The sequence below is a fragment of the Rhinolophus sinicus genome, linkage group LG06 (assembly GCF_036562045.2).
Source record: "Rhinolophus sinicus isolate RSC01 linkage group LG06, ASM3656204v1, whole genome shotgun sequence".
In the NCBI taxonomy this organism is placed as follows: Eukaryota; Metazoa; Chordata; class Mammalia; order Chiroptera; family Rhinolophidae; genus Rhinolophus; species Rhinolophus sinicus.
This window is the reverse complement of record NC_133756.1, coordinates 135,998,189-136,024,072: the sequence shown is the minus strand read 5'-3', so window position 1 is coordinate 136,024,072 and position 25,884 is coordinate 135,998,189. Positions and strand designations below refer to the sequence as shown.

Sequence of the window (25,884 nt, the reverse complement as noted above, 5' to 3'; positions counted from 1 at the left end):
GAGGTAAAAAACACCTGTACTTGGAAAATTATAAGATGTTGAAGAAAGAAATTTAAGAAGACAAAAATAAATGGAAGCATATACTATGCTCATGGATAGGAAGAATTAACATTGTTAAAATGCCCATACTACTCAATGCAATCTATAGATTTAATGCAATCCCAATCAAAATACCAACAGCATTTTTCACAGAACTAAAACAATCCTAAAATTTATATGGAACCAGTTACAAAAGACCTCGAATACCCACAGCAATCTTGAGAAAGAAGAACAAAGTTGGAAGTATCACATTGATATCAAACTATACAATATAAAAGGCTATAGTAATCAAAGCAGCATGGTACTGATATAGAAACAAACACTTAGATCAATGGAACAGAATAGAGAACCCAGAAATAAACCCATGCCTATATAGTCATTTAATAAAGGAGGCAAGAATATATAATGGAAATAAAGACAGTCTATTCAATAAATGGTGTTGGGAAAACTACAGATACATGCCAAAAGAAATAAACTAAACCACTTTGTAACACTGTATACAAGAATAAACTCAAAATGGATTTAAAGATTTAAATGCAAGACTCAAAACCATAAAACTAGAAGAAAACAGGCAGTAAACACTCTCAGTAATATTTTTTTGGATATGACTCTTCAGGCAAGGGAAACAAACAAAACAAATGGGACTACATCAAACTAAAAAGATTTTACACAGCAAAGGAAACCAACAAAATGAAAAGACAACATACTGAATGGGAGAAGATATTTGCCAGTGACATATCAGATAAAGGGTTAATACCCAAAGTGTATAAGGAACTCATACAACTTAACACCAAAAAGACAAAAAATCCGATTAAAAAATGGGCAGAGGAATCGAATAGACATTTCTCTGAAGAGGGGATACATGGCCAACAGACACGTGAAAAGATACTCAGTGTCACTAATCATCAGAGAAATGCAAATTAAAATCATAGTGAGATATCACGTCATACCTGTTAGAATGGCTATTATCAATTAATCAACAATAAATGTTGGTGAGGATGTGGAGAAAAAGTTCCCTTTTCTCCCACTGTTGGTGGGACTACAGATTGGTGCAGCCACCTTGGAAAGCAGTATGGAGGCTCCTCAAAAACTTAAAAACAGAACTACCATATGACCCATCAATCCCACTTCTGGGTATTTATCTGAAGAATTCTGAAACACTAATTCTAAAAGATATATGCATCCCTATGTTTATCACAGCCTATTTACAATAGCCAAGCTATGGAAGCAACCTAAGTATCCATCGATAGACGATTGAATAAAGAAGTGGTACATATATACAATGGGATATTACTTGGCCATAAAAAAGAATGAAATCTTACCATTTGCAACAGCATGAATGGACCTAGCAGGTATTATGCTAAGTGAAATAAGTCAGAGAAAGACAAATACCATATGATATCACTTATATGTGAAATCTAAGAAACAAAAATGATCAAACAAAGCAGAAACAAACTCATAGATACAGAGAACAAACTGATGCTTGCGAGATGGGAGGAAGCTTGGGGGGCTGGATGAAAAAGGTGAAAGGAATAAGAAGGACAAATTGACAGTTACAAAATAGTCACAGGGATATAAAATACAGCATAGGGAATATAGTCAATAATATTGTAATAACTATGGTGTCAAGTGATTGCTAATCAGGGTATCACTGTGTAAGTTATATGCATGTTTAAACACAGCTGGACACCTGAATCTAATATAATACTGAATGTCAACAGTAATTGGAAAAAAAGTAAAGATATAAATGTTTCCAGAGAAAATTTAATAAGCACAGGAGAAAGTTTTAAGGAAATACTGCTGATCATATACAGAGAAATAGTGTTAATATTGGTAACATGAAAATCAAATCGCTCAATATCTATATTTTAGGATATTACAATTATTCACTGTTCCAAGGTGATTTTATTTCCTGCAAAACTTTTTTCCCCCCAGAATGACTATCACCACTTCGAGCACCACCAAATCACACTATACCTGTTGTTTAAACACTTCCCAAGTAACAGATTGCGTATGCTTTGACTAAATTAGTCATGTGACAAATTGAGCTACTTACTCCCTGATATTTTGGAGCAAGAAAGGTGAATGTCGTTGTTGTTGAAGAATGAGGAACTGACAAATTAATTCTGCCTATACTTTTTAAACTCAAGGTAGCACTTAAGGGACTACCTATGATAAAATCTACACTCTCTACTGAGAACACACACTGCCACCACACAGCTGCCCAAAGTGAAGAAGTACGAGGTAACCATAATTTGACTCTTATAATTCTCAGGGAAAGATGCCATTTGAAGATTATCTGTATTTCAGAATGAAGCATTGATACAGAGACAGGTAAAAATTGTTTTAATTTGTCTTTTTAATTCTTGAATCAGTGAGGACAATATTTTGCTGTTTATTGGTACAAAACAGCTTTGTCCTAGGTATACAAGGGTATACATAAGTCTGTAACATTATTAGCTACAGTGAATTTACTTTACTAGACAGCATAGCAAAGTAGGATTAACTAAAGGTATATTTTAAGAAGAAAATGCTTTAAAATAACATGAAGTCAATGAACATTTGACTGTACAATTTACTCTGTCAAAATACTGGGGGTGCCAAAAAATGTACACAGTTAAGAGATGTTATCTATGTATTACTTTTCAAGGTTGAATTGAATTACGGTAGCAATGTGTAGTATGAGGTTCGCTCAAGAGATGGTGTTAATCAAATGAATGCTAGCGCCATTCATTGTATTACAAATTTAATATAGTTTTTTATTCCTTTCTTAAAATGTGTATACATTTTTTTTGGCGCCCTCTGTATATATGTAAGTCAGCTTATGTGTGTGAATTACACTAGATCATTCTCAACACAGCCATGTTTATAGGAAGGTGTAGAACAATTCATTAGCGATTCCTTAAGGGGTGTGCTGAAAACTTCCAAAAGTACCCCAGATATTTGGTCATAGATAAGGGATAACTTTAAGGCATCGTGCAAGTGAATGTAAACTTTTCTGAAGTGGCCTTTCCAGGAAAGTATTACTGTTGTGAATTCTCTGTACTTATTCATAGTGCTGTTGGATATTTTTAGTAGCACATTGTTACACTAATTGTCATGTTTTTAAAAATTAGCTTAAAAATCCTGCCGTTATAAAATGTCTGGGGTGCTTTCACTCTGTAGACATAAAGCAGGCACTTTCTGTTTTCTTATCTGTAAATGCTAAATATTTTCTTCTAATAACAGTTTTTATCTCTAGCTAGAATTGTATTTCTAACATACTAATTGTGTTCTAAATCCTATGTTCACATATTGAGAAGTAATAATTGGCCTATTTGTCTAATTGAAATCTGAGTTTAAAATTTCTTATCATTGGTCATTTTCTACAGAAGCATTACAATAAATAGTGCTACTCTTTGCACATTTTTCAATATGATGACATTTTTCTGTCACACCTTTTTCCAAATTTTCAAAGCATGTGAACTAAACTGACTACACTGGAGAGGTGGATACAGGCCATTATGAGAGTCCCCTTGCAGTAACCAACTAGTTTCATTTAATCTCCTTCTTAGCCTTGTAATTGGCAGAGACCACCAGGTAATTATCCGGATTCATGTCCTTAAGGGTTGGAGATTTGCTCTGGATGGGGGACGTTTTGCCATCCACACGGGAAATCTGCAGCATCCGGCAGGGGTCATGTTTCAACAAATACCCTGCGAAAGTTTCCCATCCTCCTCCCACACGGACCATGACATGTTTGTTGTGCAGCATCTGAAATGAGAGGAGAGCAAAAGTGTTCAATTATGAAAATTCTTTCAGTAGCTCAAAGTGACTTGCAGTTCTAGTTTTGTTACCCATTTTGTGTCTTGTTTTTCACGCCCTGTTGTTTTTTTACTTGGTGCACAGTGTCTGAGTTAGCATACATTTTATGAAAGAAGCTTTGTTTTTTTTCCATGCCAGTGGATCACAGGTACACATCCCAGAATCTACCTTTGCCCTGCTAGGTGAATCAGAGTCTATGTCCAATCCCTGTCTTGGTTCGATGTGTCAGGAGACTTCTCTCTGACGCCTGGTAGTCCATGACAGACTCACCTCTGCCCTCATTTTCTGCTTACTGTCTTGTGTCAGTGCTTTGTTCTCCCCACCAGGTTATTCAGCTCTGAACCAGGACTTAAGCGACCATGGAAATGCTTGCTCTTGTATATAATGCTAATAATCACACAAATCCTTGATACAAAATAGAATTGAAAATGCACTCAGAAAACATGAAGTCTTCCAAAGCAAGGTGTTATTAAATGGCCATTTTTTGTTTTCCTTTACTCCTATTCTTCCTAATTACTTTTGAATACACCTTTTTAAGAAAACTTACCTTTAGGCCGATGAGTCATTTTAGAGCTCCAGGTTAACAAAGGCTACAGACTGAAAAAACGAAGACTATATGGTTCTTCCTATCTAGTAAAAACCAGTCAGAGTTGTGGAGGTTTGGCATGGAGAGCCCCAGAATGTGATGTTGGCTTCTTTCAAATATCAGAAAATGCAAGATTAAGGCGGAATGTTGCCCCATCACCGAAGACCCCACTGACATTCTCACCTGCCCACAACATTATGAAGACATACTGGCAATGGAATCTTCGGAAGGGGATTTCGGAAGTTGTTTTCATTGCAGAGTCTATAAAATATATTTTAATTCTTCTCACTCTGTGTCAGCTTGAGATCTGGATATTTTTGACTCTCATCGAGTAGAGGATGACTTGTGCTGTAACTGCCTTCCTTTACTTGTTGAGAATCTGATGAAACTTTTAGAATCTCTGTATGCCTGTATCCACAACATCTTGTAGGTGCGTTTAGGGGTTTCACAGACTCCCAGAAATCCATCCATGCACTCAACACTAAGCGATCCCAAATCACATAGTTGACACAAAACAGTTTTCAAAATCAAATATTGTGCAAAGTAATACAAATGTGCCAAATACCAATAATTAAAACTATTAGATTCATGAGAACTTAATGTAACTACTGGTTATTCTCATTTAAAGTACTAGAATTTTAAAACAGAAAAATCCTTAGGAAACACCTTCTAGCTAGAAGACTTTAACCTTATTTTAGCATCAGAATCTACCCATTAAGCAAAATCTCAATGGGAACCCATAAATAAAAGCAGTCAGGATTTAGCTTGCCTCCCCCCAGTCCTGTCAGTGGCACCATGTTTTTGTTTTTTTTTATATGAAGAGTGGAGGCCCAGGTCTTTCATGTGATTTGCCACAAATAGGACCCAGATTTTCTGACTCCCAGACTAGTGCTTTTCCCAAAGCAGTGCAGTTCCTCCTTATAAAATCCATCAGGGCTTTTATAATTTCACTGGCTGATTCCCACAAGCTCCTGTGTGTGCATCTACTTCCTGCTTCTAAAACTTGGAGTTACTGACCAAAGGCCAGTGTCAAATATTACTTTGACCCTTCCTCCCACTGTTCTAGGGAGTGCTTTTGTCTGTTGTTGAAGTTCTGGCACCTCTTAGCCCTGCAAGTTACATTTTAAGAATTGCTTCCAAACATCATCGGTATGAATGCCTCTGGCAGAATGACGAAGTTCACTTGACTGTGAGGCTATCTCAACCAGAAAAAAAACACCAGTCAGAAAAGTTTTTAAACAATTAGTTATCCCTGGAAAATAGTAAAATAAATGTTTTTCCACCTGGAGTATACAATCATGTAAGTATAAACTCTGCTTGCAGATTCTTGAATGAATCCATAGCACCATGAGTCCAACATGAAACAGAGTCATATTGAATATGCGTAACACAGGAATTAAATTTCTGCCCACCTCCTCTTATATAACCTTCCTATAGCTAAACAGCAGCCTGTTTGCTAAGAAAGCCAGCAGACAAACTGAGCCAACAGCTTCAAGCATGAGATTAAGGTATCAGGACCATTGGAATTTACAGCTCTGACTAGAGAGACATAAATTCCATGCCTTTCCTTGGTAGGTGCTCAGTCTCAAGAAAAAAAATTAACACCTACCTTCATTTCCATAAACCAAACCCCTACTGTTTAACTTAAAAGCAAATCAACCTGCTATAAAGTTACTCTCAACTCTTCCCTCTCTCCCCTCCCCAAGTGTTTGCCCTACAAAAACCCAATCTTGAATCAACTATATAATCTTCCTTCTAAACAAGGGCAGACCTGCTCTGCTCTGCTGGAAGAACTCTTCCCAGGATTAGTGACATTAGGCCAACTGCAGTTACTGGATCCATTTTGTTTAATCAGCTCCATTTCCTATTCCTCTATTATTCTCAAACACACTACCCATCTCCAACCTCCTCAGTCTACAGACTTCACCTTTCTCAGGCCCGGCTTCCTGTCTTGGCACCTCCACTGTCTATTTTAATTCATTCTACATTTATCCTTTTCCCCACATTTCTCATCACAAAAAGAAGTCTTTCTGTCTAAGATCGGTTCCCCCATTCCTTAATTCCCATTATCACTCCTGCAAAACCTTGCTGCACCAAACATCCCATCTCTCTTCTCTCTCTCCAATTTATTGTACAGTGGTCTGTCACCTTCAGGAAATAAGCAATGCCCAAGCCTCTCCCACTCTTGTGCAAAGCAAAACTCTTTTCCTTCCATCCCAGTCTACTCTGTTCTCATACCTTGCCCTTCCATCTGCGATTCCAGATAGTGAAGTTTGCATTCAGTGTCTTCACTTCTAACTTCCTATTCACTGTCGGACCCGCAGTAGGCTTTGCTTCTTCCCTCATCTCTTAACTGACTGCATGGAGAAAGAGAACCAGATGGCTTCTAGAATTATCAACCCAATGGATGGTCTTTAGTCCTCAACATTTTTGATCACTCAGGTAAGCTATGTGATAGTATTGACCATTTCTTCCTTGGAACTCCCCACTCCGTATTCTCTTGAGACATGACTCTGTTCTAGATCTCCTGCTACCTGTCTGACTGTTCTTCCTCTGACTCCTTCAGAGGTTCTGTTTCTTCTACCTATTTTTAAGTTCTGCTGCTCTAAAGGATTCTGAAGGACTCTCTCCTTTCTCTTACTGGTTTTTCCATTCTAACCACTTTCTATGCAGAACCTCATGGTTTTCACTACTATCTACTTTTGTTTCCCAAATTGTAACTCGAGCCCTTGCCTATTCCTCAAGCTTCCAAATGGAAAGGCGTCCCAGTCTATTACTTTCCACTGGAAAGCCCCACGAGCCTTTCCTAATAAGGTCAATGGGATGGACATCGTCTGTAACCAGAAATATTCATTTCCCCTAAATGCTTCTCAGGGTCTTTGTTACCATTTCTGCTATTTCATTCAGTGCTCCATCTTTTCTCTGGGCTACTGTAAAGGTCCCATTGCCTCTAGCCTTGCCTTCTCTGATCCATTTAGGAAACAACTATCAAAAGGAATTCTTAAAATGTAAGTTTGTCTCCTGACTAAATACCTTCACTAGCTCCCTCCCTCCTGTATTCTGAGATTCAGTTCCCTTTATGTACGTATATCATTCTCCAAGACCCGCCCTGCAGGCCTCAACTGCCCTTTTCTGAGCTCTGGAACCTACGAATCCTTTTAATTCTATATTCTTGGAAAACATACTCTTTTTTTTTTTTTTTTTTTTTGGCACATTTTTCACATTTGCCCCTAATTGTGGAATGCCCTTTCTGCTTTGCCCGCTCTACTTACCGGGTCCGCAAACCTTCCCCCATTTCAAACATCACCTCCACCTAAAAAATCTTCCACGATCATACTCGTCATCACGCAAGTGAATGCTTCCTTGCTGTCTGCTGTGCAGTACACACATGATTTTATTGTTATACTCCTTCTGTATTGTAATTGCTAATTCACCTGTATGACCCTTTTAATATAAATGTGTGAGCTTTCTGAAGAGAGTGATGATACATTTCTCATTTTTGGAATCTCACGTATGGGATCGCAGAACAATGTCCGTTCTACAATCATGTTACTCCTTTTTGTGTATACTTCCACAGGCTCTACTTACTTTGCCTAACGTATATAATTAACAGTATTATATATAGAAAAACATGCTCTTAGAGCATTATAGATAGAAAAACATGCTCTTAGAGAGTAACTGATGCTCTTAAACAACTTGTACAAGATCACACAAAAAAATCAGTGACAGAGCTGGAACAAGAATTCTTTTTTTCCATTATACCACACCCATTTATTTTGTAAAGCTCCTAGATTTGGATTTTAATATCTGCTTAATTACTAATGATAATTTAGCACAGACAGGGGGTCATCAATGTCAGAAAAAGTGTTAGGTTGGTGCAAAAGTAATTGCGGTTTAAAAGGTTAAAAATTGCAAAAACCGCAATTACTTTTGCACCAACCTAATAAGTAACTTAAGCAGATTAAATGCTCATGTAAAATGATGTATAGTGTCATGTTCTAATAATCCCTAACTAAACACTGAATTTAATTTCATTAGATTCTCCTCTAGTGGTCGTAATTATTTCCGAAATAAACATGTGTCAAGTGCAGGTAACAGGATAGAATATATATTTTGCTAGGTATCTGATGGCATAAAAAAGGATGGGGCTTTGATTCTCTGTTCAGTGTACATCTTATAGCTCCTTTATTTTTGATGCTTTACAATGTTGAACAATTTTGTGTTCTCTATTCCAAAAGATAATTCCTCTTGACTGGTAGCATCATCGCACGTGTCAATAGAGTATTTAATACTGATTTTCTATGCTATTTTAGTTGTATTTCTTTTCTAGTAATGGAAACTAAGAGTTGCTACAAATCTTCCCCACCGTTTCTTGCAAAGCAGTCGTTTTTGCACGCTACGTAGGCCTATTTTGGGTATTACTGCTTTTCACAATCAGCCTCATTCCTCTCTCTGCCCCTCTGATCCTAACAAAAGGACTCCTTACAGATAGCAACGTCTCTCAATGAAGAAGGGGAATTAAAACAATAACAAAAATATCATCTCAATGTTTCTCCCAATGGCTCTACTGAAGTTTATAAGAAGATCTGGACTGTGATAAACATTGCAAACATTTTCTGTTTTGACGTCTACAGGTGACATACATTCCTTGCCCAAAGTAAAAAATCAGTACTCTCCAAAGTTATGTTTCTGTTTTTCAGTAATTTATTTCAGTGACGGGAAGAAACATTGCCATTTTTATCAAAGACACTTTGTTTTATGACTTTTTTCCTATAATAATCATTATATTTTGTTTTTATAGGAGGCCTCTTCCTATGTGCCAGCAAAACGGAACCTTTCTTCCTTAGATGACACACAGTCATACTATTAGAGTACGTGCTAGGTAATCTACGAATATGCCTTGTTGAAACAAAGAGGATTAAAAAAAAACCTTGGCAGTCACTGGCAATACTCTCATTTCACAAATGTGCAAACAGGCAGGAAGAGGGACTTCCCCAGAACCAGGTTAGAAATCACATCTCCTTTATTCCTGGTCTAGTACACGGACTTACTATTGAACTGCACTATTCCAAAAATTATTATTCTAAAATGAATCCAATATTTAAAGGTAGTGGGTGACTCACTTAATATATTGGCCCAGCAATGGTTTAAAACACGGCAGATAAATCCTAACTGTATTTTACTGGATTCAGTGTGTATTTTGTTTGGTTAGAACGTGTTTACCTAAAGACTGCTTTCTAGTACCACCTTTCAATCTTATTTTCCTAACATTTAATGAAAAAATTCAAGAAGTTCTGTAGCTCATCCAGATACTTAGTTCTAAGGAAAAGAAAAATGGGTTGAAAGGAAATAAGTTAATTCTCCCATATCAACTTAGAACACAATGGACATTTTTAAAAAATTAGAAATGGTTAATCAGTAGTTCCCGATAACTCTTGAGGTCACTGAGGCATTAGGGGATCCAGTACTCTGGCTCTTATGATACTCTGTTTCCCCAGAAATACCAGACAATCAGTTCTAATGAGTCTTTTGGAGCAAAAATTAATATAAGACCCGGTATTATAGTAAAATAAGACCGGGTCTTATATTAATTTTTGCTCCAAAAGACACATTAGAGCTGATTGTTTGGCTAAGTATTATTTTCAGGGAAACACGGTAGGTGATAACAAGATTTCAGAAAGGAGATTTTTTTTCTTTTCCCTCTCTAATTATGTAGCTTCGAGAGACAGACTGGAATCACATTATTTATAGGTATTAAAAGCTTAAAGCAAGAAAAAGTATGTCTTTTTCTTCTTCTTGGGAACATTTAGTCTTTAGAAACAGAAATATATCAATTCACTTTTTGTTGACAAGGCACAACCATTATTTATGTAGATCACAGAAAAGCATAGGTTTTACTAAACAGGAAAAAATGGTCACGTAGGAGAGCTGAAAATTTTAATGGATTTATTGGTAATGTATTTTTACAAGTTGTATATAGTATAGTATACAAGCAACAAAATAAAATCATCACCAACAAAAATAAACAATGACTAACAGGAAATGTCTTTTAGATGAGCAGAATTTAAAGTTAAATGCTTCATGTTCATGTGTGATAGCTTTATTCTATTAACTCCCCAGCATAGATCTGCTTGAATGTTTACATCTGTCCTAAATCATAATTCCTATGAAATGCTTCAGGTGTCACCACCTTCTCAGAACACTGACAAATGTGTGTCATTCTGATTCAAATCTTGTGTTGGTGACCTTGAAAACAGAGGGAAGCAGAAGCCTCTGTCATGTGCTGTGAATACCCGTGTCACCAGACCCTGAGGATGTGGAAGCTTCCCGGCAGGATGCCCTCATCATCTCTTACATTTGATTAGTCCATCCTCTACTCCAGTACCAGAGTGATCTTTCTAAAAGGAAAATCTGATCATGCCACTGCCTTGCTCGAAAACCTGCCAGTGATTCTCTGAAGTGTTTCTCAGCCATTTTTAGCTCGAGCCCACCTGAAAAATATGACTCATTCTCAACACAAGTCTGGCAAAGACTCTGGGAGAGCAGTAGTGTGTGTGTGTGTGTGTGTGTGTGTGTGTGTGTGTGTGTGTGTGTGTGTGTGTGTGTGTGTGTGTAGGGACTGGGTAAATCTGCATCTCTAAGGTGGGCAAAAGCATACATAATTTGCAGAAACAATTCACCGGCAATTCTGATATCCCCTCTTCTACCTCTGCGCCCCTATCCACACCCCACCCTGCCCTGAGAACAACAAGCCTGATACACAGAGCACTTGATGGCCCAGCTAGGACTCCTTTCCCACTTTCTTCCTCTCTATGCCAGAATGACCACATACTGTTGTGCAGACTGTGCACTGCACAACTGTGCACGAATGCCAAAGCCTTTGTCTGTGCCCATGCAAACCTTCAAACTACTAACCCCACAAATACTCTGAACTCCTTAGAAGCCTCTGACAGTGTAATGCTTGTCTATATGCAGAGAATTGCTCCACATTTACCAGATGAATTAAAATGAAGTCCTTTCCTTTGGCCATTCAAGAAGCACCTGTTGAGTGCCAGACACGTTTATTCCTTGCTAAATCTCATACCCAGAAGGCCCAGCACAGTGCCAAGTATACAGTGGACACTCAATAAATACTTGTTATATGAATGAACGAACAAAGTTAATACCTACACATGCCCCACCCAGCATCACTGCCTTTACGGAATATTTTTGTCCTCTCTCACCTTTAGATGACCTTCTTTGGACCTCAGGATTTTACTGCAAAGGACCTTTAATACTTTCTTAGCCTTATTTTCTTGTCCATCTTTCTCTAACTCCCTGTGACCTCCCTGAAGGGTCGCATCCTTCGTATACCTGGCAACAATTACAATATGTGACACATAGAATATATTACTTATTTTTGGAAAGGAAAAGGAAATGATGAAATGATTCGTCTTTAGAAGAGAAAGCCTGAAGAAGAAGAAAAAAACAGAATGAGAAAGATAATCCATATCAAACATTGCACAGAAAATTCCTTTGAGAGAAAGATAGATTTTGGGTCCAAGAAGGAAGCTATAACAGGAATCATATTTAAAAAGAGGGATATTCTACTGAGAATCAATTGAGCAATGGATAGGAAAGAGAGAAAGGAGGAGAAGGAAGGGAGGAGAGAAGAAAATATCCTGAATGAACCAGAATTAATTAATTATATTATTCTCTTCATGATCTTCTTCACAGATCCTCGTTATAACTGAAATGCATGTCTTAAAAAATGTTGTTCACTGTAGTAACAAATACTTAATAAAATTCCCCCTTTTAATCTTTTAATGTTTCTAAGTGTTTTGGGCCACTCAGCACAACTTCAGCTCTCATTAAGCCCTTCCCCACTTAACCAACCACAAGAGCTCGTATTTCTGCACAATCTGTTAACTGCTCTCCACCCGAACCATCCTTTCTTTAAAAAGACAATTACTTCTGAGACTGACTGCCTAGAGAAGGCAACCCACCTAAATTAAGATTAGTTTAGCCTCCTGGGATATCATATGCTTCCTACTATTTCCGTGTCAACCCCGTTCACTGTGTTTTCACAAGCCATCATAACTTGAGTGAAAATATTGTTTTTAGAATGCAGGCATCTGCTCTCCAGAGAAAGAGTGTTAAATTAATTTATAGGACAACAGACTCTGTCACCATCTAATATTATATCGAAATGGCATATGCTCAAAATTGGGCGGCTGGGAATTCAGCTATCTACCTAAAGTACCCTGACACATGGAGGAGTAAGATCGCAGGTGTTCAATTGCTAGTTTACCATGTTGAAAGCCTGATACCTGCATTTCTCAGGTAAGCAATAAGGTTACCTGTTAACAGGGCAACCTGAGGCTCCGTTAACCACAGCTGTCATGTGAATACTTGTTTATCAAAGGTTGGGGATTCATCTCAACCTCTCCAGCTATGTGAAATTATAAATGGTTAAATACTACCCAAATAAACAAGCTTTTGGAATTATCATGTTGTTTACAAAGCATTTTTCATATTTATTGTCTCATTTTTATTTTCCTAACAGTCCTTTATTTGTTATGCCCGTTTTCTTAGCTATAGCTTCAAGAGATGAACAATGGTAACCAGAGCAGAAGCTACTATTTGTTTCATCTTTACCACGCTGCCTATATATGGTTACCACTAACTCGCTGTATAACGCGAAGCCATTAATTTGTGTTTCAGTTTCTCATCTGTAAAATGACTATTATAATTCCTTCTTCATAGAGTTGTTTGGACAAAGCTATTAATATGTGGAAGTGTGTAGCAACAGTGCCTGGCATGTGATACTCAATAATAGCCTGCCATTGTTGTTATTATTATTAAAACAATAATGTTGTTGCTGTGATGACAATGATAAGCTTCTTGCAGCTTTTACTTCATTTAATTCGTGGAGCAACTTTACGTTGTTTGCATTATCATCTACATTTACAGATGAGAAAAAACGGTAGCTCAGAAAGATTATATAAATTTCCCAAGGTCAACTAGCTAGGAAGTGACAGAGTTTTGATTTGAACCTGAGTCTCTCTCACTTCAAAGACAATGGTCATTACCAGTTAACCCTAAAAGGGCTTTGCCAGGGGTCACGGTTGTCTGAATTCTTTTCTAGATTCTTCCTATGGACAACACCTCTTTTCTCTGGGAATATATATTGGCATTTTATGATGTCTCTGTAGCCAGAGCTACATTATATAGCAAAAGCAATTGCATAGTAACAGGATTCTCAGGCCTAACTTACTTGTTTTCTCTTTTACCCAAAGACTCTTGCTTAAAGGATAATTAACCATGCTCATTAGAACTTTGTTGAGACTTTTCAGAAACCAGGCCCCAGGAGACAGGGGAACCAGATGTGTCCTGGGAGATAAGGTCTGGCCTGACCACAGCAGAGAATAACCCTGATGCCAGCATGTCTCCCTGGAATTCATAAAATGATGAACTGCATACTGGCTGCGTGCTGGCCAGCAGGTAGCTCCTGCTATTTTCCCCTTCCTCTCCCTTAAAACTCTTCTGCTTAGTCTGGAACTTCGGAGATGGTCTTTGGATGTTAGTTCACCACCTTCCCAGGTTGCTGGCTTCCTGAATAAAGCAACTTTTCCTTTCCACCCATCACTTGTCTCTCAAGTATTGGCTTTCAAGCATTGTGTAGCCGAACTTGGGTTTTTTTGTAACATCTCCATTGATGACCATATGCGTATTGCCCAGTTCCTAGCATACCCCAGACCCAGATCAGAGAAGGTGTTTCATACATGCTTGGAAGAATTTATTTGAATTTGAACCTGACTGTTTCACTCATACAAAAATGTTGAAAATTAGGCTCACTTAGAGTGCTTTGCCCTGGGCCTAATTCACTCCAAAAGGAAACCATATAGGAGAGAGATCCTTGGCAGTGTGCAAAGTAATTCCTCTTGTATCATTTCATTGTGTTATCATACCTGCCCAGTGCTGGGGCAGGCCAGGTTTACTGTTCCCTTTTGCACAAATGGAGAAATAGAGGTTTAAAGAGTTTAAGTATGGCTCGTGAACAAACAGCAAGAACACAGATTTAATCTTCTGATTCCCAGTTTTGTCATTTCTTGTCTTTAGTAACAAATCACACATTAGGGAGAATGTAATCCTCAAATTTTCATTGAAAGACTGAACTATGGCAGTGCCCTAAATGGTAACAGCCAATCCTCCAAGAGGAACTGGGCCTTTCGTCAAAAATCTCCTGGCTCACAGAAACACATTTCCGGCCTGCTTTTGTTGTTTCCCTCTGCGGGGAGCCAGGGGGGTGGGAAGTTCACTTCCCAGGCTCATTGCAGACAGATGACTCTTTAGGTTCTTTCTGGAAGCAAACATGAGAAGAGTAGCTAGCAGATAAATGTAATGACTGACTGTCAAAAAGTTCCATTTGCATCTTCTTGGAAATATGCGTCGGAGCACTTAATGCCAACTGCCTGTCAGTTCTCATCTACTTGTTATGTAAGGTCTCCATTTTCCTAGCTCTGCACCAAATGAAATTAAGAAGCCTTCCCCGCAATCTCATTACCAGTCTGTGGCACTATTTCTGAGAGGAAAGGCAGAGTTGTGATAAATATGTTATAGAACATTCAGCAGAGTGAAAGCAACCAGGTGGAAAATGCTGGTGCTGAACAGAGAAGAAAGCCAGAGGAAGGCTTGTAGCTGGTACATACATAACTGATTGAAACTAGAATTAATCCACCCTAATGATGTGACTATTTAAAAAGGAAATGGGCTCTGAGGGGCAATGAAAACCCACTCCTTCCACTAAGCAAACGTTTGTCTGACTCAATCTGAACTCCCATTCTCTCTTCTAAACACTGATACAGAAACTCATCGAATCAATACTGGGAGAATCAAAAGTGTAACTTGTGAGAATGATACACACCAATGATTTCCAACCTGGTGTCCTCCTGCGTCCTGGAAAGTAACAACAGTGCCTATAATCCAGACACTGGAAAAACTATTATCTTGACACTGTTTTTAATGTATCCTTAGTATACTGGTAGATCCATTAAAATGGAAAATGAAATATTACAAAATACATTCAGAACTGTTATATTGACAAAATATTTGAAAACATAAATCTCCTTCCTCTCAAAGTCCCATTCGAGTGAAAGACAAGGAATAAAATCATTATAAAGCCACAGGACGAAGGGAAATTGAGAGGATATAACATTAGACAAAAAAGGGCAACACATTTTTAGAATATGCAAAACAGACGAATGAGTTGTCACTGGCTGAGGGTGAAGAGGCTGAAACTAAAAGCCTGAAATGACAGCTGCCAAAAAGAAGCAAGTCAAATCATGCCTTGAAATTAAACAAAATCTAGGCTTTAGAATCAACAAGTACTTCTGTCAGGTGAGGAGAGGAGAGGAGAGAAGTGAAGCTGAAACAAAGGAGATTTGGTTGAAAGGTATAAGGCTCAGTTAGCACCCAACTTAGTGCGCCCCACGCAAGGTTTGCTATGCCTGTGACTATCCCATAGAGCAAATGACCACATTATCACAGAAGGAGACTGAAGGACTGTTTTTGCAGAAGTTGAATCAGGGATGCTCCAGACTAGGCGATGGCACAGGCACAGGGTGGGGAAATGGATAGATATATAATAAGGTAAATATAGCCAAGTGTCTATTAGAACCCAGATGGTAATTCTGTGGGTACTGACCTCTGTGTATACTTGAATATTTTCACAATAAAATGGTGGAGGAAGAATTCACCCCGAATCCCATCTGTTCTCACCATCGCCTCTGCTATCTCCCAAGTCCACACTTAGTTTGCCTCACCTGGATGACCCCAATGACCTTCCAACTACCCGTCCTGCTTCTGCCTTTGCCCCTCGATATATTCTCAACAGAGAAACTAGAGGGATCTTGTTAACGCATAAGTTACCTCATGCCACAACTCCCCGCAACACCCTGCCTGCCTCCCCATTTCACTGGGAGTAAACTACAGTCTTCACAACGGCCTCTGAGTTACTGTGTCTAGACTCCTGTTTCCATTCTGACTCCATGTCTTCCCATTGGGCCCTTCATATGCTCTGTCACAGCTGCATTGGTCTCCTTGCTGTTAATATTTCTCAAACACCCCAGGGCCACTCGACAGGCATGCTCCTGACTTCATGTCCCTTCCATCTAAAAGACATTTCTTCCAGATAACTGCAGAGCTAATTGCTCGCCCCCTTAATGCCCTTGCTCATGCACCTTCTCAATGCAGCTTATGCCAACCACTGGACTACAACTACAGTCTCTGCTCCTGGCACCTCCTCATTGATTTTCCCTGCCCTACTCGTCCTTCTTCTCCACCTAGCATGGCCTTTATCACTTTTGAGTAAGCTCTATAATTTATATATTATATTTATTGTTTAGACAGCATAATCCCTCCCTGATATATACCTCTCTATATATCTATATCTATATATCTATATATCTATATCTATATCATCTATATCTATATCTATATATATGCCAGATTTATCATATATATAAAATACAGGACACCCAGTTAAATTTGAATTTCAGATAATCAATGAAGAACTCTTTTAGAATAAGTATGTCTCCTGCAATATTTGTAACATATACATACTAAAAAGCATTTGTTGTTTATCTGAAATTCATATGCAACTGAGCACCCTGTATTTTATTTTGTCTGACAACCCTACACACACACACACACACACACACACACACACACACACACACACGTGCACGCACACATGAATATAAGGTTCTCAAGGGAGTCAGGGATCTGCCGTTCTGTTCTCTGATATATCCTTAGCTCCTAGAACACTGCTTTTTCATAATATATGTTCACTAAATATATGTTGGATGAATGAATGATTACGTATTTTCTCAGGATGAACTCTACGAAAACAGTGGAGTAATCTGCAGAAGACACGTGACCCAGGAAACAGGGGATCCAATATAAGAGCAAGTCAAAGACGTCTCAGGTGACACTGTGAGGCCGACCTGGGGAAGGGGAAGACGTAGAGGGGCCCAAAATGAAACCAACAGATGAACTGGCGTATCCTCCCAGTGATATCATTGTGATGGGTTACAGTTCTCTAAGGAGATCTGGTAAGGGCTCCTCAGTTATATTTACAACAAAATGAGACATTATTGCCTTCAAAGAAAATAGAAATTCTTACCAAAGGAAGAGTAGCTATGGCACACTACAATATTTACGTGATCATTATGAAATAAATGCTGAACACTGATCTGACCAACATTCTGGTATCACCAATGATGCTGGGCAAGTAAGCGGAAGAGAAGTGTATGCACTTGGTGGGGCGAGGGGGAAGCTAGGGACTGCTAAATCGTCATCCTCCTACTCTAGCCACACTGGGGTTTATGAGTGTAACATAGAAAATGCCTAAAACTTAAAAACTGAGATACAGCAGCATAATTATGTGTTTTGGCAACTTGAAGACACATAAAAAGAAACGGCTATAAGAGGTAAAACTAGCTGCCTCTGGGGAGAACTCAGGAGAAAGGAAGAGTGGAAAGGGATAAAAAGGGATAGGACAAGTTTGCTGTTTGGGTCATAAATCTTACAGCACCATTTTATTAAATATATGTGTGTGTGTGTGTATTGCAGTTTTACCTGAAATCACTACAAGATTAATGATCTTTTTTTCCCCCTTGACATATTTCAGGAATAGTAGGTAATGGAAGAGTATTCAGAACTTAGGTACAACTGGGCTACTTAAATCTCAAATGGATTTCCTAACGTTTTAATAGTACCTGATGGTTTACAAAATCCTTTCTAAGACCATTTCATTTTATCCTATGTTACTTTTTAAATTATTTTCATATTACACGTACTTGGAGTTCTCCCAACACCAAGCAAAACCACCATAATATCCTCAGGTAAGACCGTGACAGTAACTTAGGAACGCAAAGCTTTGCTATTTGTACTGTTTCCCTTTAGTTTATCTTCCCCTTTTTTATAAGATGTACTTGAATCTTGAACAAGTATGAGTCTCAGCATTCCTCTTCCAAGATCATGATTCCTTGTTCTTATTTTGCCCTACATTCTAATAAAATGCCATACACTCTCCAAAGCTTGATCACTGTTTCCTGTAATCCTGATTGGCTCCAACACCTTTTTTGAGGCACAAAAGTGTTCCTTTTCCTCTAACTCAGTTTCTCATGCTGTTTCAACAGTTCGAGAGCACAGAGGAAAAATATAAACCAATGTCACTTATCAATATATATGTAAAAATTGCTATTTATATGGCTTTAAAATAACCTTTTGTATTTACTTACCACACAGCTATACCCTGTACTATACCTTTTAAATAGTTGTCCTATTCTGAAGTCAAAAATCTTTCTCTACTGAATATTCTATTTCCATCACTCATTTTCCAGTATGTGTAGGTGAAGTTTAGAGCTCACTTCCAAATTGTCCAGTCTTCTTAAAGATGAAGTCCAGAAGAATTAAACAATTCACTATTGACTGTGTCTATCCATCCTTGCTCCAGACCTTGGTCACATGATCACTTATAAATGAGCCTATTGTTCCTTGGGGCCACCCAGAGGTCCCTGCAGGGAGGATGACAAAAGCTCTCTTGATAAACACCACACATAACTAATGCCGTAGGAAGTTCTCACCAGAAACTGCCTGCTCAAATTCACCATTTTCAGACATGAGCCCCCAAAACTCCCATGTTGACTTTCTTTGCTTTTAAATTTGCTTTCACCTCCAATAATTCTGGTATCTGTTTTCCTGCCAAAGTTTATACTAAAATTTTCATAAGCCTATCTTCTACTTTTATAGTTCCATAATTTTCTATTTCTATTTTCTCCTTTCTCTAATTTTGTTCATAATTTTCTAAAGCTATTTCATATGTGCATGTGAGTATGTGTGGGTGGGTGTACAGGGGTGGTATAGACACACAGTTAGAAAAATAACTTACATAAACGTATCCCCTCTGATGTAAATATACATACATACATCCTCATTCTCCATGTCTTTTTTTAATTTAACTGTTGTTAGAGGGATACTGTTTGACTAACGAGGGCCTGACCAGCACCCTGGAATAACTATTTGTTTATCTGCTTAGTCCATCTCTCTCAAATGATGTGGCATTTTGTCATGACAAAATCCACAGAACGAATCCTCAGCCCTGCGGGTCCCTTGGCCACTTCCTTTTTCCCCCTCAAAAACCCCTTGCTTGTGATGATATGTTCCTGTTTGTACAAATGCCTTCACATATTTTGGGAACTTAGATGCATAGCAATATCTCTGCATGTTAGTAAGAAATCATGTTTTTTTAAGTAAATACCTTCCTGTGCCCTTTTACTCTAAGGTAAATAAGGATGTTGAAGGAGCAACAATATCCACTGCTCACGGACAATTCTAACCTCTATTTCCTAATCCTTTGTTTAAAATTCTGCTAAACCTCCAGTAATGTACTTGTTTATATAATGGCCTCATGTACAGACTCCACCCCTAATTTGCTAATAGAAATGTCACTATTGTTGACAGCATGAAGCCATCCCGTTATCTGTAGAATCTAGGGAGACAAAGCTGGCAACCGTATAACTCTCTCTGATTCTGTTTCTTCCTGTTTTAGTCTCAAATTTTGCCTTGTTTGTTCTAATATCTTTTAAGGCCAAAGCTCTTTTCTATCACTTTGTGATTCATGCCCTCCATCATCTAGTCAGATTATGTAGCAAGATCAAAACAAAAACTTTGTAATTAAAGTAACATCAGTGGCCTCTGGATTCAAAGATCCCTCCTCTCTCCTCCTGTACACAATATGATTCATACATAGTATTTAATGGAAATGGATATTCCATATTTTGCCAATTAGCTTCTAAAAGTGCTTCTTAAAAGCATAACTGTTTGAGGTCTTAAAGACCTGAGCACTGCGGCCTACAAGCTGAGATGTACTATCCGTCCACACCAACCTGAAGGGTGATATAAGCACCTAAAACCCTCGTCTTGACCGTCCTCTTCGTATCTCCACTTAGGGAACTCTCCCTCCCCGCTCTTCCTTTTCTAGCTCTTTACGCAGTTTTACAAAATCCCATTATCCAGTCTCTTAGCATGTTCACCATTTATTCATTCTTAAATCTCAAACCTACCACCCTCCTTCTGTTTCTCTTATATCCTAAGAGGTCTTTGGGAAGGGGATTTAATCTCACCTGTTCTTTCTTTTATTTTCATTTTGAGCCTATTTGATCTTTGATGGCAGCTATTTTTACTAGAATGTCTTCACCTTTGTAGGAATCTTCTCGTTATCGATGTTCACAATGTTATTTTAACTCCTCCCCTGACGTACATTTTTATAGGCTGCTTTATCTCCAATTTTCTCTGACACTCTGAAGCAACAACAGGTCTTCGCTGCCTGTACTTTAAATTTCTTTTTTTTTTTTTAATTTAAAATATAAAATTAAAAAATAACCATCTTCTGAGTCTTGCAGTGAGTCAATCCTTTTGCTGGTGGAGGGTCTTGCCTCAATGTTGACGGCTGCTGACTGATTAGGGTGCTTGTTTTTGAAGGTTGGGATGGCTGTGGCAACTTTCAAAATAAGACAACAATGAAGTTTGTCTCATCAAGTGACTTCCTGTAACAAGTGATTTCTTTATAGCATGTGATGCTGTTTGATAGCATTTTACCCACAGAACTTCTTGCAAAAGTGAAGCCGACCCTCCTAAACCCTACCACTGATTTATTAACAAAGTTTTTTCAGTCTTCTAAATCCTCTGTTGTCATTTCAACAACATTCACAGCATCCTCACCAGGAGTAGATTCCATCACAGGAAACCACTTTCTTTGCTCATCCATAAGAAGCATCTCCTCATCCTTTCACGTTTTACCATGAGATGCAGCAATGCAGTCACACCTTCAGGCTCCACTTCTAATGCTAGTTCTCTCGCTATTTCCACCACATCTGCAGTTACTTCCTCCACTGAAGTCTTGAATCCACCAAGGGCATCCATGAGAGTTAAAACAACTTCTTCCAAACTCCTGTTAATGCTGATATTTTGACCTCTTCTCATGAATCAAGAATGTTCTTAACGGTATCTAGAAAGGCGAATCCTTTCCGGAAGGTTTTCAATTTTCTTTGCCCAGCTCTATCAGAGAAATCACTATCTATGGCAGCTACAGCTTTATGAAATGTGTTTCTTAAATAATAAGACTTGAAGGTCAGACGTATGCCTTGATCCATGGTCTACAGAGTGAATGTTGTGTTAGAAGGCGTAAAAACATTAAACTCATTGTCCATCTCCACCAGACCTCTTTGGTGACCAGGTACCTTATCAATCAGCAGTAATATTTTGAAAGGAATTTTTTTTTCTGAGCAGTAGGTTTCAACAGTGGGCTTAAAATATTCAGTAAACCATGTTGTAAACAGATGTGCTGTGATCTAGGCTTTGTTGTTGCATTTACTGAGCACAGGCAGAGTAGATTCAGCATAACGCTTAAGGGTCCTAGGATTTTTGGAATGTTAAGTGACCACTGGGTTCAACTGAAAGTCATTAGCCCCTAACAAAAGAGAGTCAGCCTGTCCTTTGAAGCTTTGAACCCAGGCATTGACTGCTCCTCTGTAGCTATGAAAGTCCTACATGGCATCTTCTCCCAAATAAGGTTGTTTCGTCTGCATCGGAGATCTGCTGTTTAGTGCAGCTGCCTTCATTATCTTAGCTAGATCTTCCGGAGAACTTGTTACAACTTTGACATCAGCACTTGCTGCTTCACCTGGCAGTTTTATGTTATGGAGACGGCTTCTTTCCTTAAACCTCACGAACCAACTTCCACTAGCTTCAAACTTTTTTTTCCCTGCAGCTTCCTCACCTCTCTCAATCTTCACAGAATTGAAGGCCCTTGTTCTGGAATATGCTTGGCTTACTGGAATGTCCTGGCTTGGCCACAGGCACCTGGGCAGGGGCAGGCAGGCACCTGGAACCCAGCAGGAGGCAGCAGCCCTCACTGCCTGGTTGCAAAGGTGCAGAGTGGTGTGGAATTCACTAGAAGCTCTTTTATGTCAAACTTTTTTTTCAGGATCCAGTTTTATAAATAAGCTTGTAGCCTCTGAGTGTAGGGTCTTCTCAACAGCACTTCAAATATTACAGGAAACAAACACTTTTATTCCTTCAATTTTATCACATTGGCTATTTATCATAACAACAGTACATAGGGGGATAAGTCTTTTAAAATTGATGTTGAGATTGGGAGTCATGACAATTCCCCCAGCTATAATCACAGACGTACACAGCAGGATCAATCCTGGTTGCAATGGCATCTCCATGAAGGAATCTGGGTACTCCTCGCAGGTAAGAACCTCCTTGAAACAAGCAAACTATCCTTTTCTCAACATCGTTAGAGAACATCACATATTCAAAGCTCAGTCCATTTCATAGCTTCTGGTGAGCAGCTGGGCCTGTGACATTTGTTATTTTATAAAATTTGAGTCTGTAGGGAAATAAGCTGCCCAGGTCTGGGTTCCTCACTGGGGGGGGGGGCACCCATCTCCCCCCAACTCCCTGCAGGGCCCCACATGTGCACAGGTGCACAGCACAGTTCCTCAGCATGACTACGAGGGCAGACGGGAACCCAGTCAAGACTGAGGCAACGGCAGACTCCTTACATTTCTTTTTATTCTAATATAATTTTAATAATCTCCCCCACACTTTTCTCAAGCTTGTTCTGGTAAAGGTTTGTACAGGGTGCTATAAAAGCACACTGGAGATATCGTCAGCCTAACCCTTGAGGGGCAAGAGTTCTTGTGAATATTTCTTAGAGGAAATGATCTAAGAGGAAAGTAGGATTTTATTGGATAAAGAAGGGCATCCCAGGCTGAGAGCAAAGCATGTGCAGAGGAATAGAAATGTAATGCAGCATTGTCTGTACATAATACTGAGTAGTCCACTATTACCCCAGGTTAACATATGAGAAGGATGAGGAAAGACTGTGAGATACTTGAGTGAGGTCAACAGTGACCAAATGTAAGAAGACCTTGAATGCCTTTCTATGCACATGGGATAGGAAGGGTCACTATGGGTTTTAAGCAAGGCAATGGCGTAACAAGATTGCTATTACAAAGATTCCTCCAGAAGATCCATAGAGAAGTCAAGACCTGGGGCAAGAGAGATTAGATAAAAAGGCATTTACAGTATTTAGAAAAAAAGGTAAAAATGACTGAGAGGATGAGAAAGGGACGTCCCACAGTGATCGTTCCGTTGCATTCCCACCTCCAAGTCACTTTGTAGGTTATCAGTTCCATTCTCTAACCTTTATGTTGCTTTATAAGAGACAATATAAAATTATAAGCATGTCTCAACTCCTTATCTTGAAATCTCTTCTAGTCCATGGTAGAATATCACATAGTTATGGGATCCCAGGATTTGAAGAGTTTTTCTTTTTGGGGATGAGCTAATGAAATCTCAGTCAAGAATAAAGGACTGTTTGGGGAAATGTCTCAGAACATAAGGCTTTGGATAGGGGATAAGCAGAATAGACTCAAAACAAGATAGATAAAGAGAAAAGCCAGCCCTCACTAAGCAGTTGCCAAGCCCAATAGACTTTGATTTTTGATATGTCTCAAATCAGTTGTATACTTTCTTACTATCATCAATAATTATCAGATAATAATTCTCTTCCTTGAATAAACAATAATTTATTTCAGTTGCTCTGCACTTCTTTTCAGGGCCATTGTAGACACTGCTGCAAGACTGAACTTACCTTTTACTGAAAAAAATCTTTGATACATACATACTAGGATCTTTAAAATATGGCCTGAATTCAATTCTAACTTTCTTCCCCATATATACCTACATTCTATAGGCATCAGCCAAACTATTTACTCACTGTTTCCTAAATGCTTTTATTTTCTTTGAATAGAATATGATCTCCTTGATGACATAGGAAGCCACCCTAAATCTATTTCTTTCATGGATAGTTTCATGGCTTTCATGCCTGATGCTATTTGTTCCTACTTTGAATTTAAAAAAAAAATTATTTATGATAATTACTTGATGTTTCTTTTGCCTTATCTCTTATAAAAAGAAGAGGTAAAACCATACTTATTGTGAGCATGGAGTCTTACCCAACATTTCGTCTTCCACATTGCCAACACTAGGTTGTTTGTATTCTTTATGTCAAAAAACATTTACTAAGCAAGTACTATGTGGCAGATAATATATTAGCCACTGGGGACATACAGAATAAATCCAACACTTCCCTACCCTCATGGAACTTAGTCTATTTAGGACACGGGCATTGAACAAGTAAGTGCAAATGTGATGAGTGCCATAGGGACAATTCCAGGGGGTTAAGGGATCAAAAAAAAACATGTTTTGAAAGTCAATTTAGGTTAACTGACTCAGCAGCCATTCTCAATCTCCGTCCCTCTTTTTGTATTTACTGTTGAGACTGGGTAATCTGAATACTCATGCTGAATACTCATGCTCTCAGCTTTCCTTGCAGTCGGGGTGGCCATATGACTCCACTGGTTAACAAGCGGTAAGATCTCCAAAAGGAAATCATGAATGGCGCCACTCTTCTCACCCTCTTCCTGTTTTCAACACAGACAAGATGCCAGCTTGCCGCAGGCATCTTATGACATCGAAGGGAGAAATGTGAACATGGAAGCCAACGCACCCAGGACAGCAGAGGGGAAGATGGAAAAAGCCATTGTCGGTAATAGGATGGCTGCGTTGATGAACCAACAGCAGTAGTAACCAGTCTCTGAACTTTACTACCATATATGAGAATGTGAGGTATAAGCCACTGTCAATACAGTTTTCTATACATGTAATAAAACACATTTGAAATGGATCCAAAGGAAAATTAACAGTGTTGGGAAGTCCAAGAAGGATGCCTGGAAGATAAACCTTTTATGTAAAGCCTTGAAGGATAGGTATGTATTTATCTGTCGAAGGACGTTGGGAGCAGCAGCAGACAGAGAAGAACATTCCAACTATAAGAATCACATTGGTTGCTGATGTGGGGTACTCTTTGCTCACTGAAGGTGCTACAGAAGTGTACGTGGTGATGATGGTGAAGAAGACAAGTGGAGGGGGAGCATGTCATTATACCAGCCTGATGGCCAGGAAGGAGCCCTGTAAAGCCATTTAAGGATTCTAGTCTCTAAATTCAATTCAAAGCTTTTTAAAGACTCTGACAACAGAAATAACACATTTGCATTTTAAAAAGTTCATTCCAGATGCACAAGGGTGACTAGAAAGAAAGGAAGAAAGAGTAGATACCAGTCTGCAGGCTATTGGAGTGGTCCAGGCTAAAGATTGTTGACGGGGCCAGGTGGGGTGTGCCTGGTAGAATACTTTTTATAGTGTCCCAATGACGTTAATATCATCTCATTCTCCCCATGACTGATGTTATCTTCTTCCCAAAATGTACCACTGATTCACAGATGGGAATCATGTCTTCTTTTCTGACATCATGTGAGGTAGGTAGAGTGGGGATA

General features: G+C 38.7%; 1 protein-coding gene across 7 annotated transcripts in view; it reads right to left on the bottom strand.

The window, feature by feature from the left end:
- Window positions 1-2,383: 2,383 nt before the first annotated feature.
- GAS2 (growth arrest specific 2) overlaps window positions 2,384-25,884 on the bottom strand; it is a 133,266-nt gene continuing 109,765 nt past the window's right edge. For all 7 annotated transcript variants that reach the window (XM_019742609.2, XM_019742614.2, XM_019742608.2 and 4 more), the window contains one exon: window positions 2,384-3,792. In XM_019742609.2, the coding sequence (XP_019598168.1) occupies window positions 3,574-3,792 (219 nt within the window). In that variant the 3' untranslated portion in view covers window positions 2,384-3,573. The remainder of the gene's footprint in view (window positions 3,793-25,884) is intronic.